Source organism: Globicephala melas, chromosome 18 (genome assembly GCF_963455315.2).
Source record: "Globicephala melas chromosome 18, mGloMel1.2, whole genome shotgun sequence".
In the NCBI taxonomy this organism is placed as follows: domain Eukaryota; kingdom Metazoa; phylum Chordata; class Mammalia; order Artiodactyla; family Delphinidae; genus Globicephala; species Globicephala melas.
Window position 1 is genome coordinate 5,822,870 of NC_083331.1, and position 16,741 is coordinate 5,839,610.

The following is a 16,741-nucleotide window of genomic DNA, read 5'->3' on the forward strand; positions in this document are numbered from 1 at the left end:
CAAGAGTTCCTCTACGGCTGGAGCCCAGGAACCACACGAGCCTGTTCATTTCTGTATTCTTAGTCTCAGCCCGGAGTCCTGAACATAGCTGGCCTTCGATAAGTAATTTAAAAAAATAAAAGCAAACCGGCAAAAGCTTTGGCTTCCACATTTGCCTCACTAGCTGGATGACTGCACGCGAATCACTCATTCCACCTGGGCCTCGTTTGCCCTTATGAAAAACGTAATCTCGACCTCAAAGAGATTTTGGACGAACAGGACGATGCATCCAGCAAAGTACACTGCCCATCTCCCAACGCCGCACAAGCGGTCGGGGCTGATAACGAACAGAGTGAACAACCGCGTCTCCCCTCCCCCGCCCTCCTCCAGCCCACACCCCCTTACGGCGCCCTCGGTCCCCGATCCCTCGGGACTTCAGGCGTGGGAGCTCCGGCCCCGTGCGGCTCCCTCCAGGTGCCCCGCACCCTCCTTCCTTCCTCGCCCGGACGGACGCACTTCCGGCGGATGTGGGTGGGGGCAACCCCGGAAACGGAAGTGAGCCGCGGGGTCGGCTGACGGTAACAGGCTGAGAAGCTGTTCGCAGAGCGAGTTGAAGATGGTGAGTGAGACCCTGGGCGACCCGAGTGGCCTGCGGGCTCGGGTCCGTGGCCGCAGGAGCAGGCCGCCGCTCCCCAGCCCGTTCCCCGGTGGCGGCGGCGGCGGGAGGAGGAGGCCGGCCTCGGGCGCCATGATTTGTCGAGTCACGGGGTCCGAGGGTTCGTGGCCGCCTCCTGGGCAGGGCTCCGGCGCTGGTCCCGCGAGCGGCGCCTCGGCTTCATCCTTTCCCACCGCCTCCTCTCTCCCATCCCCAAGTCCCCCAGTCGGCCCCGACCCCGGTCCCTTCCCGTAGTTGGCGCCGAGCCGGAAAGGACACCCCCAAAAGTGCAACGGTCTGCGGTGCGGCCGACTACCCCTCCCCCGAGGGGAGGACCTTTGGGAGCCTAGTGCCCGACATCCTCACCCACCCCTGACCCTCGGAACTGCCTTGATAACAAACCCACAGCTGTGGGTCCCTTTTCCATCACTCAACTTTACCCCACAAACATTTTTGGGAGCTCGTAGTATGGCAGGTGTTGGAGGGGGGAAAATTGGATAGTTGCTACTCCCCGTTTGTCAGTATTGTTATTGGGTCTCCTCCTGCCCCGCCCCTTCTCTCTTTTTAACTTAAAAGTTTGATGTTTGGGAGAGATTCTTGAATCTCTCATTGCTCGCGACTCTGATACTACCAGTACTGCTGCTGGGCCATCCAAATCTAGAAAGTTTCTGTTGGTAAATATTGCTGAACATAGTAAAGAGGTTTAATAAACATCCTCAAGTAACCAGTGTTAATTAACTTTTCATAGATTTGTTTTCCTCTGCTACTTTATTAGAAATATCATGTACTGATTCTCATGTTTTACAGGAGGGAATTGGGAAAGTGATAACAGTAGATCCCAGAGATCAGGATCCCCCTTTTCTTTGTGTGTAGAGGAAACTTTTCTTCCGTTACTCTACAATAAAGCAGTCTGGGAGAAGGAGAATCTTTATGTAGGAAAGCAACAGAAGGTGTTTTTGGAAAGGTACAATCATACAACTCTGGTCCTGGAAAGAGTTCAGGCAGCTGGAAGGATGAGTAAACAGGGCCGGAGAGGTTCTGTGCCTTCGTCAGGTTAGTGGCCTCCACACTAGATTTCAGCTTCTTTTCCTAATTAACTGTGACTTCTATGTGGGAGAGTTGAAACCTGTTGTACAGCTTCTTGAGTTCCAGGCTTCGGACCTTGGACATTATTCAGGCAAGACATTGACAAACCAGTGAAAGGTTTTTGCTTTTCGTTTTGTTTTGTTTTTTTAACAGCTTTGGTGAGGAAAATTGCTTATCAGGCAAATCTTGCTGTGCAGAATTGGAAAATAGAACAGGCTAGAGGCAGTGCTGTTAACATTATCCAGGTGTGAGAGCCTGGACTGGGGTGGTAGATTGAGGAAACCCGGGACACTGTGCAGTACCTGACCTAGTAAAATATAAAAATAAAGTAAAACATCAATTTAAAAAGCTGGTTTCTCAGAATAGTTTCTCCTAGAAGAGTATAACACTCCAAACTACCTGCAGCTGTTTTACGGTTTTCTGCAGAATTGCAGGGAAGATGTATTTCAGCAACAAGTAACTTAAACTCAGCATCTTGTGTTTTAACTATGGTAACATGTATTACATTTTAATTGCATGTTTACTCTATCTTCATTAGATTAAGCCCTGGAAGACAGATATGTATCTTCAGTATCTAGTAGAGAACCTGCCACATAGTAGATATTTAATAAATATTTGGTGATTAAATTATAGTATAAATGAGTAGGGTGACCATACACTAGTACCAAATATACCGTGAGTCTTTGTTTTTATTTTTTTTTATTTATACCATCCTGATTAGGTACATTTATTGTTCATAGGTAGTACCCTCTTATGGGAACCAAAAACTTTCTGAAATTCCCTTTCTTTCTTAGCTCCTGTGACTACTCTCTTCTAGCTGTTCTCTCTGTTCTTAATCCCATTTTCCTTGTTCTTCCTTGTCCATAAGGAATGGTATTCCCCAGGATTCTGCCCTCAACATTTTTCATTCTGTGCCGATCATTCTAACCTAAGGGGGGATCTTTCCAATAAAAGTAAATCTGATCATGCCATAACCCTTCAGAGGCTCTCTGTCTATTTCAGAATAAAACAGAAGTTTCTTTGCATATTGAAGCCTTTTCATTTTTTCTTTTGGCCAGCCTTTACTGCTCTACTCAGACATGTAGTTAGCTGGTCATCTCAAACGACTTGTAGCTTGCTCATTTATATTTTTATACTTTTACCCATGTTCTTGTTTTACGTGAATGCCTTTCAATCTGACAGCACTCAGAGGTCAACTCAGGAATCCTTCCTACCCCAAATTCGATTTTATTCACTGAACCATGTATATTCCTCTACCATAATGCTAAAGCTCATGATACTTGTCTAGACTGGGCCCTTTGAGGGCAAAGACCTTATCCTTTCTTTCCAGTGCTTAAACAGTGTTTTTTTGAACTGTTTATATTTAATAGTGTTTTTCCTTTCTGTTGTAGAATGCCAGAGGACTTGGATCTCAGCTAAAGGACAGTATTCCAGTTACTGAACTTTCAGCAAGTGGACCTTTTGAAAGTCATGATCTTCTTCGAAAAGGGTATATGGGGGAATTGGGACTTTGACTTTGTTATGGTAAAATGTGAATTATTTCTCACAGTATTCTTTAAATATTTTGATAGGCCATAAATGTATATTTAATTTAGGAGGTAGCAAGTAATACACTTTAGGGGAGGAGGGGGAGGGTAGAATTGGATGTGTTCTATAGTGGAAGAAGCATCTTATCAGAGTAGTAGGTTCCCAGGAAAGGGCATCTTCCTAGGAGATGTTACCCAGTAGCATGATTTGGTAGGATTCTTCTTTGTGCTGCTGATAACTTGGAGAGCCATTTGTCTCTTCATCTTATTAACTTTTGGAGTAATTGACTGTTCTTTGGGAGACACTAGAACATAGCAGTAAAGAGCATGGACTCTGGGTTTTGGTCCTGGCTCCGCCATTTACTAGATGTATGCCTGTGGGCAGGTTACTTAATTGTTCTACGTCTCAGTGTCCACACCTGTGAAATAAGGCTAGTAATAGCATATATGTTATTTTGAATGAGCTAACACATGGAAAGTACATAGACCGGTACATGGCATTAGTAAGCACTGGGTAAGGCTTAGATGCTCTTATTTTTCTTTTCTAGTTTCAGTACAGTTATGCCCCTTCCCTCGATTTTCTATATTTTTCTATATGTTTAGGTCTGAATTTCTAGTTCTGGTCCTTTTCCTTGGCAGATTGTTTTTCTGCTTAATCAAATAAGGATAATGCTTTCCTCCCCGCTTTGTATGTACTGTGTTTTGAATTTTTGAATTTTATATCTAATTTTCAGGTGTTTACTCTTACTGTCTTAGAATATCATTCTAATATTGGTCTCTGGGAGCAGACATAATACCTCACTATTGTCTTTTCATTCTGTAGTAAAAGATGCACTATATTGCCTTTGGAATTGGCAGTAGTATAGTATAGTCAGATTTATAAGCTAGCCAGTAACCAATCCGGGTGATTCGTTCTTGTTTTTTTTGTTTTCACATGAAATGCTTCTTTTCCTTCCCAGTTAGACTGTAAGATTGCCACGAGCAGAGCCATTATCAAATTCCACTTTGCGGATAATGTTCTGTACAAAGATAGTATTCAGTAAACGATTGTTGCAGGATTTCTAAGGTTTCCTTCAGCTCTCAGATCCTGGTTTGGACAATAAGATAGTCATCTTTGTATATCTAGGGTGATAAAGACCCGCGGCCTGGTTCTAGCTGTATATCACCTAATATGGTACTTTATACATAGTAGGTGTTTGGTAAATGTCAAACAGATCGTTCAACATGTGTTTACCAAAAATATATTAACTATTGAATATGCATTAGATCTGAACAAAAGAGGCTTAGATATTTTATATAATGCAAGAATCATGTCATCAGAGTAATAGTATTAAACATACTTTTTATTAAATTTCTTCTAGGTACAGGGCATCATTTAGCACCATTTTTGGGGGGGTTCTCCCCAGTGAATTGAAGTCTTGACCACCAGTATCTATAATAGATGCATTTAAAACAATATTCAGTAAATTTGACTTCTTGTCTTCCTTTTGGTGTATAGTTCTATGAATTTTAAAACATGTGTTAATTCCCAGAACCATCACCACCACACTCAGGATACAGAATAGTTTACTCATCCCCCCAAAGCTCCCTGTGCCATTTACTTATACTACAGCAGTGATGGATGTGATTTTGAGCTCTAGGTATTCAGTAATATATAATCTTCCATCTTAAATGTTTATTTTCAGTTTTTCTTATGTGAAAAATGAACTTTTGCCCAGTCATCCTCTTGAATTATCAGAAAAAAATGTAAGTATGTTACCTGTGTTTTTATTTTTATCCTTTAGAAAAATATTTTTAATAATACTTGATTAAGACACTTCTGGTGTTGAGCATTTAACCATGAAAAACTTGAGGCCTTGTTTTCAATATCCTGATCTTTGAGTTATCATTGTATTGCTTCACTAAAGCTCCCTTTCTACACATTCTTCTTTGTCTTTTTTATAGACATTTCTAGAGGTTAGTCCACCTTTCCATTCCTTTCATATGTTCTCCTTTGATGATCCCATTTTCTTTTATATTTATTCCCCTGCCATTTTTGCTGTTGGTCTTCCCAAGCCCATATCTCTAGCCTTGACCTCTTTTTCAAGCCCTGCATCTCCAAGTTACTGCTGGGCACAGTAGGTGCACAGGTGAATATGACATAGTCCCCATCCTTAAGGGGCTGAAATTTTAATGGGAGGATAAGCAGTGGATAGGGGCTTCATAAAGTGTTGTAGAGGACCAGGGATGGAGCAAGCATCTGTGGAAAGCTTTCTAGAAGAGGGCATTTGAACAGTTTTAGAACAGTATTAACCAGATAAATAGGTGGGGAAAGGTTATTCCCCAGAGGGTATAGCTTGTACAGATGTCCTAAAGACAACCTAAAGGGTTTTTAAATAACACATTCAGAGCAAGAACAAGGAGGTGTCTTACTACTTGGGGATGATGGTGCAGTGTCACCCAGTTAACAGGAAGCTGACCTATTCCGGTTTTTTTGTTTTGTTTTGTTTCCTCCCTCTTCAGCAAGGGGAAAGATTTTTCCTTAAGAAAGAGTAGAACAAATAATTTGATGATGAAATTGAAGTTCAAATTAGACGAGAAAATAAAGGGGCCCCTGGCTGCTTTAGCTGCATTCTGGTTTCATGCTCAGAAGATGAGAAGGTTGTTTTTCAGAGATTTCAGATTAGCCATAGAAAACATATAAATCAGGTTTATGGAAGAAAAAGCTGACACGGATAGCTCGTTTTGATGAATAAGTGAACTACATCATAGATGACGCAATAGACCAAAAGACTAGGCCAGAACTTCAAGAAAAACAAAGAGGTGAATGTGAAGTTCTGCATTTGGGTTCAAAGATAAATTATACATATTTAGATGGGGTAAACCTGACTTTTTTTTTTGCGCTACCCGGGCCTCTCACTGTTGTGGCCTCTCCCGTTGCGGAGCACAGGCTCCGGACACGCAGGCTCAGCGGCCATGGCTCACGGGCCCAGCCGCTCCGCGGCATGTGGGATCCTCCCAGGCTGGGGCACGAACCCGCGTCCCCTGCATCGGCAGGCGGACTCTCAACCACTGCACCACCAGGGAAACCCTGACTCGTTTTTTAGAAGTAGTATCAGTGCTTAGTAAGAGTATGATTCCAGAATAAAATTGCTTATTAGTACCCAACACAAATTGGACAGACTTCAGAGTTTGGGTTTCTTTTTTCCCCCAGACTCAATTACTCAGAAAGGTGGAGTTTAAGGGTTGTAATTTAATTAACAGGACCGTATAATGGGTCTGATTATTTCTTTTATGAAATCCTTTGAAGTAGATACTTTCATACTTAGAAATTTCTTACTAATTATTGTCCCTGTATAAAACTTTCTGGATCTGAGGTTATTTACACCTTTTTGCTCTACCAGTTTTGCAGTAATTCTAATCAAAAGCATTGAAATATGATTATGCTTTGTAAATACACTTTTGCAATGTGAAAAACATTCCCTTAACGTATTAGTTCTGTAAATCTAAATTTTAGGTGGTAATTTTACACCAGTGAAGGACACCTGCATGCCAGGTAAAATATAGACATACATATTCTAAAATTTGTCGAAGAAATTAGTAAAAATACTTCGTTTTTATTTCAGTTATGGTTATTGAAATCTTTCCTCTAAGTATTGTGTCACATGCGTATCAGTGCTAACTGTTTTGAAAGCAGAATGTTGAGTAACATTTAAAATTACATTGTTGTCTTTATAGTTCCAGCTCAACCAAGATAAAATGAACTTTTCCACACTGAGAAACATCCAGGGTCTATTTGCTCCATTAAAACTACAAATGGAATTCAAGGCAGTGCAGCAGGTGGGTTTATGAATGTCAATTTGTATGCATCCCACCTGTGTGTTGATATCAATTGGAAGGAGCCTTCTATTTTAATAACAGCTGTACAAACCTTACCTTCTCTTCTCCCCTACAAGCTATCCTACTTTCCCCCTTTTAGGATATGACCTTGATTTCTACTTCATAGAGAAAAGAAGCTTTGAAATGGAAAACTCCTTTAAATTATAGGCTCACTGTCTGAAAACTTACCTGTGTTCACTTTTCATGTTTTTCTCCTTTGGGGGGTTACACTGAATCTGAGATGCCTCTAGGAATATCCAGGTGGAGGTATCTAATAGGCAGGTTGTATATTGCTGAGTATACCTGTTGCTTAGGAAGAAGATCTTCGGAAAGGTTGTTCCAAGTGTGTAAGAACTGTCCCCCCATCTGTGCTCTGGATTCTGTCACATCCATTGATTCCAGTGATTGCTGGACAACTAACAAAGAACAGAAAAACTGAAAATTTGGTTTGGCTACATTAAAGTTTGTTGGGTACAAACTATGTGCCATTGACTATATATGTATACTTTACACTGCACCATGCTACAGGTTTGAGAGGAAGGTGCTGTTATCCTAGTTCACAGATGGAAACAGGGTGACACAAGTCAGGTAACTTAGGCAAAGCCTAAGTAAGTATAAAAGCAGAATTTGAATCCAGATCTCTCTGACTGTACAGCCCATGCTTTCTCCACTGTACTTAGATACTAGTCTGCAGTATATGTATTTAATAATTGAAAAAAGTATATAACACTAGTTCACAATGGCATTGTGGTTTTTAAAGGCCCACAGGTGACTTTGATCTTCATTTCTAGTTACCACTACTGTTTTTTTTTTTAAAATTAATTATTAGTTTATTTTTTGCTGCGTTGGTCTTCGTTGCTGCATGGGCTTTCTCTAGTTGTGGCGAGTGGCGGCTACTCTTCGTTGCGGTGCGTGGGCTTCTCATTGCGGTGGCTTCTCTTGTTGCGGAACATGGGCTCTAGGCATGCTGGCTTCAGCAGTTGTGGCACGCAGGCTCAGTAGTTGTAGTTCGTGGGCTCTAGAGCGCAGGCTCAGTAGTTGTGGCACGTGGGCTTAGTTGCTCCGCGGCATATGGGATCTTCCCAGACCAGGGATCAAACCCGTGTCCCCTGCATTGGCAGGCAGATTCTTAACCACTGTGCCACCAGGGAAGTCCCTATCGGTACTGTTTTAAAGGGTCATAACTTAAACATTTGTGTGAGCAATACAGAACAACATAAAAAATGAATAATTGGTTTACTAAATAGAATACTGCTCTCGCTGAGTTGGAATTTCTTCAGGAATTTGATCATCCCACGTTTATTAGGAACAAAGAATGGTGTTAGGCTCTAGGATTTTGCATTTCATCACGTGGTGTGTGCTTGGGTTTCCTGGACGGAAGCGAAACCCTCGAACGTGAGCAAGCCTGATGGGATTGTTAAGTGTCAGTGAGAAGCTCTCAGTTTCAGTGTATATATTTTGCATAAAGTGTTGAGGAATTTTTAAAATTTTGGTTTGGGTCTCAAATGTGAACTTGCATGTTAAATTGATTAACCCACATTGGTTAAATTGATATGTTACTTGGTTTTGTGAATTTTACAAATAAAGAATGAAGAATGTGAAATTTGGTCATGTATATTTTTTCCCCTTGGTTTTCTCTAATTTTGCCTTTTTATACTTTTCCTGAAGGTTCAGCGTCTTCCATTTCTTCCAAGCTCAAACCTTTCATTGGATATTTTGAGGGGTAATGATGAGACTATTGGATTTGAAGATATTCTTAATGGTAAGTGTCATTCCATACCTTTTTATAGAGCCCCAATAATGTACAAGACAACAGCAGCAGATGAAACGTACAGCGTCTTCATCCTCGTGGAGTTTATAGCTGATTGAATTCATTTGTGTTTATTCAGTGAAATAAGATAAACTTTAATGGTAATAACTGTTTAACTGGTTTTAAAAGTGAAAATTATTTATGGAGTTCTGAGATTATAGTCATTTCAGTCAATTAATGACAGTCATTCCTTTCATATCCTGAGGATAAAGTCTGTTGTGTGAGTCCAGTGCAATATTCTTAGGGTAGCTTAAACGAGGATTGTTGTTGCACTGTTCAGAATGTTTGTGGGATGTGACTAGTTTTAAAAACAACTAGAAAAAATCAGATCAAAGTTTTCTTTAAAAAATACCCACCCTTTCCTCCTAAGTAATTGTTGTGTTTCTATAGATGGTGAATAATAAAGAAGAATCTGTCATTTTTAACAAAATTCTCTGGATGATTATATTATGTATGACATAAATGGCTTTTAAGTAAGAGCAATACATGCAGCATCCTTTATTTTTTTCTGGTTCTGAGGACGGTAAACAAATATAATTCTGTCCAGTATTACTTCTGTTCATTATGCCTCAGCAGTTTGGGAGAAACAGAAAAACCCAACAGGATTAAATTATATTACTTTTGCTTGGCTGCTAGTGTCCGGTAACGAGATGCTGTGGATGCAACAGAAATCTCATGAGACTCCTCTTTGAGAATCTTCCCTGAGGGAACTTTTTGAATGCAGGAAAACCTGGAATTCCTAAGCTTTTACATTGAATTTAGACCTCATTTAAAATTAGTAAGGTGATAGCTCAGGTTTATAATTATCTTTTAGTTATAAAAATGCACTCATTTAAAAATCAGACTCTGTAAAGTCATGTGAAAAAAAGGGAGAGGGACTTACTGAGCATTTATTCAGTCAGTAAAATAATTGTTATACGTCAGGCACTGGGCTAGGCTTTGAATATACGACGGTGAAAAAAACAAAACATCTGTGCTTCCTAATGGGGGAGGTAAACATTAACAGTTAAAACACAAACATGTAGTTATAAACAGTGATTAAATTCTAAGAATAAAGGGGGTAGGTGTATAGTTTGTTGTTGGGTAGGAGGGCCAGGCACCTCTGGGAATATGACATATAAATTGATTCCTGAAAGATACATGAATTAGTTGAGCTAAAAGTAGAGGGAAGAATATTTCAGACAGAAGAAGCTGTATGCCCAGGGTCTCTAACCTGAGAACAGCCGAAGAGCTCTGAAGGGTTTATTCCACTTAAGAGCTAACAAGTTAGCCCTCTGTGGTTTCACGGATGCTGGCAGAGACAGACTCCTCGAGACAAAGGGCAGTTTGTTATTCACGGCAGTAGCAGAAGCCAGAGCATCAGCTTTTCTGTTGGGTCCCTAAGCCCCAGTTCCCACAGGGCAGCAAGAAGAGGGTTAGATGAAACCAGCATATAGAGTGTATTTTGTTACAGTAAGGGGAACCCCAAGTTCAGGGCACCTGAATCTTATAATGGGCAGTCAGCCTGCCTATTCTGTGCCCCAAGGGCAACATGATCTCTCTTTAGAAACAGCCTTGGAAAGAGAGTCCAGAACAAAGGCAGACAGTGCCTCTGCTTCCAAGACTTGTGGAATCAAGAAAGGCTCCTAGAGAATTGTCTCTCAACACACATAAGAACATGTTAAGAAGGCCCATGTACCTGGAGTGTTTTGAGGGAAGTGGAAAGTAGAATAAGGTGAGGTTGAAAAGCCAGGCAGGTACAGAGGAGCCAGCGCCTTGCAGACCATAAAAAGTTTATTCAGAATGCAACAGAAAGCCATTGAGTGATTTTTTTTTTTCTTTTGACATCTGAAGACTGTAACTTTATTTTATTTTTTTCTTCAGCTCTTTTGTTTTCTTTCAATTTATAATCTTTTTTTTAATTTTATTTTTTCAAACAGGTTATTAGTTATCTATTTTATGCATATTAGTGTATATGTGTCAGTCGCAGTCTCCCAATTCATCCCACCACCACCCCTCCCCCCCCTCCGACGTTCCCCCCGTGGTGTCCATACCCATCGAGTGATTTTAAGCCGTGACATGTGATAGAATTTCAGATTTAAAAAGATCACTAGCGGGGGCTTCCCTGGTGGCGCAGTGGTTGCGAGTCCGCCTGCCGATGCAGGGAACACGAGTTCGTGCCCTGGTCCAGGAAGATCCCACATGCCACAGGGCGGCTAGGCCCGCGAGCCATGGCCGCTGGGCCTGCGCGTCCGGAGCCTGTGCTCCGCAACGGGAGAGGCCACAACAGTGAGAGAGGCCCGCGTACCGCAAAAAAAAAAAAAAAAAAAAAAAAAGATCACTGGCTATCTTATGGACATCTTTATATATTCATTCCTTGCATCTCTGTAAGGCAGCTAAGAACTAGAAAGATCCTCTGTTTAGGTAGGTGATTTTTGTCAGGATGAGATCACTGCACTGCACTTTGGGTAGTTTCCCCCTTGTGGGGACTGTGACTGTATAATTTATGGACAGTTTATGGCTTCACCTTAGGGCCTTGCCTTAGCTGTTCCTTCTGCTTAGAATACTTTCCCCCCTCACTTTTCAGATCCCAGTTTAAATGTCACTCCTTCAGAGACTACCCAGTCTAAAGTAGTCCCAGTCACCCTGTCACCTCATTTTCATTCTTTGCTTATCACTTTTTCAGTATTTTTCTTGTCTCTTATTTGTTTTCCCCAACTTAAATACAGGCCTCGCGAGAGCTGGGGACTTTGTCTTGTTAACTCTTGTGTCTCCAGTGCCTCATAAGGTGCTTAATCCGTGATGAGTGTTGAAAGCTGTTGCTCACCACATTCTCCTCATCACATTTGACCCAGAAGGAATTTTAAAGTCTGTAATGAGGGAGTAGTGTGTTAATCTAAGCGTGATATGAAGACTAGTCAACTGTGATGAAAATCTGTATAATTCTCCAATTTACATTTTTTAAAGTGTTGGAGGTGATCAGGGTTTTGTTTGCTTGCTCATCAGGGAAGTGCTTGGCCAAGAAAAATCTGCTCATTATATTTTAAGGAAGGGAAGAGAATGTGAGGAAGGCAGTAAGAAAGTCACAACTAGCCTTTTTCTTAATGCTGAAAGTGGCCTTCCGTTTACTCTAGTTCTGTCACTTTAAGATGAGGGAACTGAGACTGACCAAGAGGCCGGGTCCTCCCTGGGAGTCTCACGGGCCAGGGCCTTGCTTACATGGTGTGCTGTCTTCTGGTGCAAGTGATTTATTTAATAAGCATGTATTTTATTAAAGTCAAAAGCTTTAAAAAGCAGAGTTTAAAAGGGAAGTTGTTATTATATAAATAAGGATATTCTTTGTTTAAATATTGAAAACATTACAGCTGAGACTCAAGTCCTCCATGTTTACCCCAAACCCATTTCTCTCCCTGCTTCCCTATTTGCCTGCTGCTTGCTTTTAGTTAGTGTATGTCCTTCCAGACTTTTTTCTGTGTGTCTTCATACAAATATATATAATCAGAAAATATCTGGCGTTGCTTTGTGTATATATTTTTTTATCACAATGGGTATCATACTGTGTGTATCTTACGGTAGTAGGTATGCTGCATCAATACATGTATTGAGTTTTCTCTCTTATTAACAAAACAGGGCTGCAGCAAACATCTTTGTTCTTTGTACTCATGTGCGGACATACTTTTTCTTAATTTGGGTTTTGGATGCCTGTTGTATACATAGCCATTTACTCTATTAATAATTGTAACAGTATCAGTTGTTGCTAAGGTTACTTTGTTGTGTGACAGATGTCAAGAGTAGAGATTGCTGAACTAATGTGACACAGTAATCTCCAGTCTCTTAGGAGATCCAGTGAGGAAACATCCAAATTGATGTTACTCTTGGTAATCATTATTTTAATGATTATTTATTTTTACAAACTGATTTTACAGTTTATTTCGTTGGGTATTTATTCTGTTTCTTGTCCTGTGTGGAGGAGAAGAGGCTTTGTTTGTTTGTAGGAAGCTTAATGTTGTTATTCATTTTAAAAACTCTTAGGTGCATTATTGCAGTTAAAGTAAGACTTTTGTCTGACTCGTCAATACAGACAAGAGAGTGAAGGTTTTTAAGGTTTTCTTGCTCTAGACTTCTGGTTTGTGTACATATATATTTGCAACAGAGCACAGAGTGATAGAAATAAAATGGGTTTTGCAAATTAGATTACGGATTGTTTAATCTCTTATTAGAGATTGTTCCTAGAGTCAACTGGAAAGCACTGGAAAACTTAAGAACTTTGAAAAAGAACTTATTCAATCTATATTTTCTTTTACAATCACCTGAATTGAGGTATACTTGACATACAGTAGAATGCACCCATTCTAAGTGTCCAGTTCTTTAATATGTTTGTTTTTGTTTGTTTTCAGACCCGTCACAAAGTGAACTAATGGGAGAACCACATTTGATGGTTGAATATAAGCTCGGTTTACTGTAATGCAGTGTGCTGTTCATGGAAGTAGAGGGGCTGCATCTTGTTTATAGTCGTTTTTTACTATAATATGACGTGCACAACATTAAAATTACTGACACATGAGAATTTTTGCCTAAATAGTATCTGTGATCATTTGAAGTTATTTGGGTCTTTGGTTTATGTGATAATTGAAGGCACTAAAGGGAGATGGTTTAAAAACTTCTAATTTATATTAAAACAATAGCCTTCTATGTCTTTAAAAAAATGTTGCTAATTAATATCATAAAACTATGCACAGGTTCCAATTCAGCCTGTTTCCTAGTTATTTCATAAATTTAATTTTGAATAATCATTATTGGTATTTGAGCCTGCAAACTTCATAGTAGCATCTTTCAGAATAAACATCTGTTCAGTGGCAGCATTTCAAAGTAAGTACAAAATAAGACTATTATATTTTACCTTGTTTCAGTATAGTCCATTAATACTCATAAGAATAACACTTGCTTTATTGATGCTACTTAGGATTATAACTACATTCTTTGATTCTTTCAGGTTGAAAAGTATAAGTTCAGAGGTTTTGATTTTGGTCTTGTCTTTAAAGTGAAAAATTAAACAATCAGCAGATGTCAATTAAACTGTAGTACTGCATAGATTAATATATCATAAGATGCTTAGATTTAAAAAGGAAAACAGAACATTCATGTACACATACAACTATTCATGAACAAATTCAATAATAGTTTATTTAAAAATAAATCTTCCCTATGGTTGTTCTTTGTTAATAAGGTATTTTTTTATGGACCTAGTATACAAAATTAAAGATTATCAATTTCTCAGGAGTATTTTTATTGTCTAAGTCACTGATCTATGACTGAAGGCAATGTTTTCTCCCCCCACTGGGAGTGGGGGGGGTCATTTAACAGTGTCTAGAGAAATTTCTGGTTGTCACAACTTTGGGGAGGGTTTCCAGCTGGCATCTAGTGCAAGGAGGCTAGGGATGCTGCTAAACATCCTACTGTAAAAATTGCTCCTGACCGTTGAGAATTGAGCTTAAAACTGTCTTTGCCAACACAATATTTGCCAACCCACTTTACACTTAAATTATGAGAAAATATAGAAATAATGAAGGTTCACTAATTGATTGTTTCTAAATGTGTTCTCTTTCAACTAATTAACAAAGTTGGATATTTCTGTACCTTAATTAGTTTTAGGAATAGTAGATACTCTTCCTGACCAGTAGAAGGTACTATGAATTAATGAACATAGTTTAAATGGAAAAACTGATGCTTTAAACACAGAAATTGGTAATCATGATTAGTGCTTATTCTCTGAAGGTCTTCATGCTTGCCCCTCTCTCCTTTTCCTCTTTTACCTCCTTTGTGTTTACACCCATGATCCTTATCCCTGGGTGCCTGTAAAATCACCTGGAAATCTTGTGAAAGAATTTTGGTGTCAGGGTCTGAATCTCAGAAATTCCAGAAGGACGAGTCTGGGGTGGATCCCAGGAAGTCTACTTTTGAAAAGCTCTCCAGGGATGAGAACCTTTGATTTATATGCTTGCTTTCGCCTTTATAGTAATATTTATTAGCATCAGTTAATTCTTCCCGTGTACCTCGGTGCTGGAACGTTTGCTAGTAGTCTCTGCAAACTGCAGTGTGTGCCTGGAGTTGGGATGATTTGGGTTCCTTGATGAGAGTAAATTTCAGGTTCCTCTGAGATACTTTGCCTAGGTGCCAGACTCTTCAGTTAGGCATTTTTTCTTTCAGATGCCGTGGGGTTTGTTTTAAGGAATTAGTTTAGTATTTTGAGGGTTTAAGAGATACTTCACAGGTTGGTGCCTGATTACAATTAATTTTACTAACACTAAAATGATAAAATTCACAACAAAAGAGATATAAACATAATTAATGGACTGTAATGTAGTTCTGTGTTACTTTTTTAAATATATATGTGAATAAAGGAATTTGTGGATTTTATTGTCTCAAAGCGGGTGGGTTTGCAAATAACTGAGCACTGTTTGGCACATCACGGGATGGCTCTTTCACTAGACATGTCTCTTCAGTCCTACCCTCTGTACAAAATATAAATGATAGGCTTATTTTTTATTAATTTTTCTTTTTGCAGTGGGTTTTATCCCTCTTTCAGGAGTACACATAAGTATAACCCAGTGCTTTCCTGCATTTTGTTACTCCTTTGAATGCAGACATTTCAAGAGTGTAGAAAATTGTCTGAACAGGTAGATTACTTTTGAAAAGCTGAAAGACTGTATAGTGTATAGTCTTCCACTGGAGTCTACAATTGGATGAATCTAAGTTTAACCAAATTTTGACTTGATATTTCAATAAAGCAAAACCAAAAATGTGATACTTCATTGAACTTATTTATTTAGCTCATGATTTCAAAGTTGAAATTCAGGTTCCTTCAAGTACAACAAATCCTTAATTAAGAGCCCATACCTTGGTGGGGGCAGTGGCCAAGATGGCAGAGTAGAAAGTCCCTGAACTCACCTCCTCCCATGGGCATGTCCAAATGACAGCTGTTTAACAGCACACAGCTGTCTATGGAAACAACCTGAAGACTAACAGAAAAGATTTTCCACCATTAAAAACATAAAGAAGGGGCTTCCTTGGTGGTGCAGTGGTTGAGAGTCCGCCTGCCGATGCAGGGGACACGGGTTCGTGCCCCAGTGCAGGAAGATCCCACATGCCGCAGAGTGGCTGGGCCCGTGAGCCATGGCTGCTGAGCCTGCGCGTCTGGAGCCTGTGCTCCGCAACAGAAGAGGCCACAACAGTGAGAGGCCGGCGTACTGGAAAAAAAAAACATGAAGGAAGCACGAGTCAGGTAGGAAGGACAGAGATACAGTATATCAGGACCCACACCCACAGGTTGGTGAGGAAGTGGGAGGAATATCACAATTATAGAGATCCTCCCCAAGGAGCAAGGGGTTTGAGCCCATTGGACTCCCCAGCCTGGGGGTCCTCCACCAGGAAAATGAGCCCCCAGAACATCTGGCTTTGAAAACCAGTGGGGCTTATGTTCAGAAGAGCCAGAGGGCTACAGGAAACAGACTTCTCTCTGAAAGGGTAAATGCGATCTGACTCCCAGTGTAGACGTTAATTCGAAAGGACAGAGGGTCAAACCTGCTTGCTGATCTTGGATCCAGGGAGGCAGGAGGCACCTGGGACTCCCCCTGGGGAGAGATGCTGGCAGCCTCCAGTTTGGGGAACTTGTTCTACCACAATAACACCAGCATTGTGAAGCACCATTTTGGAATTCTCATGTCCTGTTAGCGCCAGGGACCTATCAGTGGGCCAGCAGCAGCCCTGTGCCCCCCTGGGTCAAACACCCAACCACGTGGGAAGCCTACCCTGCCCTCCGGCAAGTACAAGCCACTGCACAAGGCACAA

At 40.5% G+C, this 16,741-nt stretch overlaps 1 protein-coding gene across 1 annotated transcript; it reads left to right on the forward strand.

Moving 5' to 3' along the window:
• Positions 1-492: 492 nt before the first annotated feature.
• POMP (proteasome maturation protein) lies at positions 493-15,698 on the forward strand. Its single transcript, XM_030882596.3, has 6 exons — positions 493-598; positions 3,112-3,209; positions 4,932-4,992; positions 6,964-7,065; positions 8,773-8,866; positions 13,291-15,698. Exons 1-6 carry the CDS (start codon positions 596-598, stop codon positions 13,356-13,358), a joined length of 426 nt encoding a protein of 141 aa, XP_030738456.1. The 5' UTR covers positions 493-595; the 3' UTR covers positions 13,359-15,698.
• Positions 15,699-16,741: the final 1,043 nt, after the last annotated feature.

Bases quoted from the DNA above. Each gene is read 5' to 3' on its own strand.
- POMP (XM_030882596.3), top strand. The intron at 4,993-6,963 runs GTAAGTATGTTA...TTGTCTTTATAG, and splicing joins TTGAATTATCAGAAAAAAAT to TTCCAGCTCAACCAAGATAA. The intron at 8,867-13,290 runs GTAAGTGTCATT...GTTTGTTTTCAG, and splicing joins ATTTGAAGATATTCTTAATG to ACCCGTCACAAAGTGAACTA.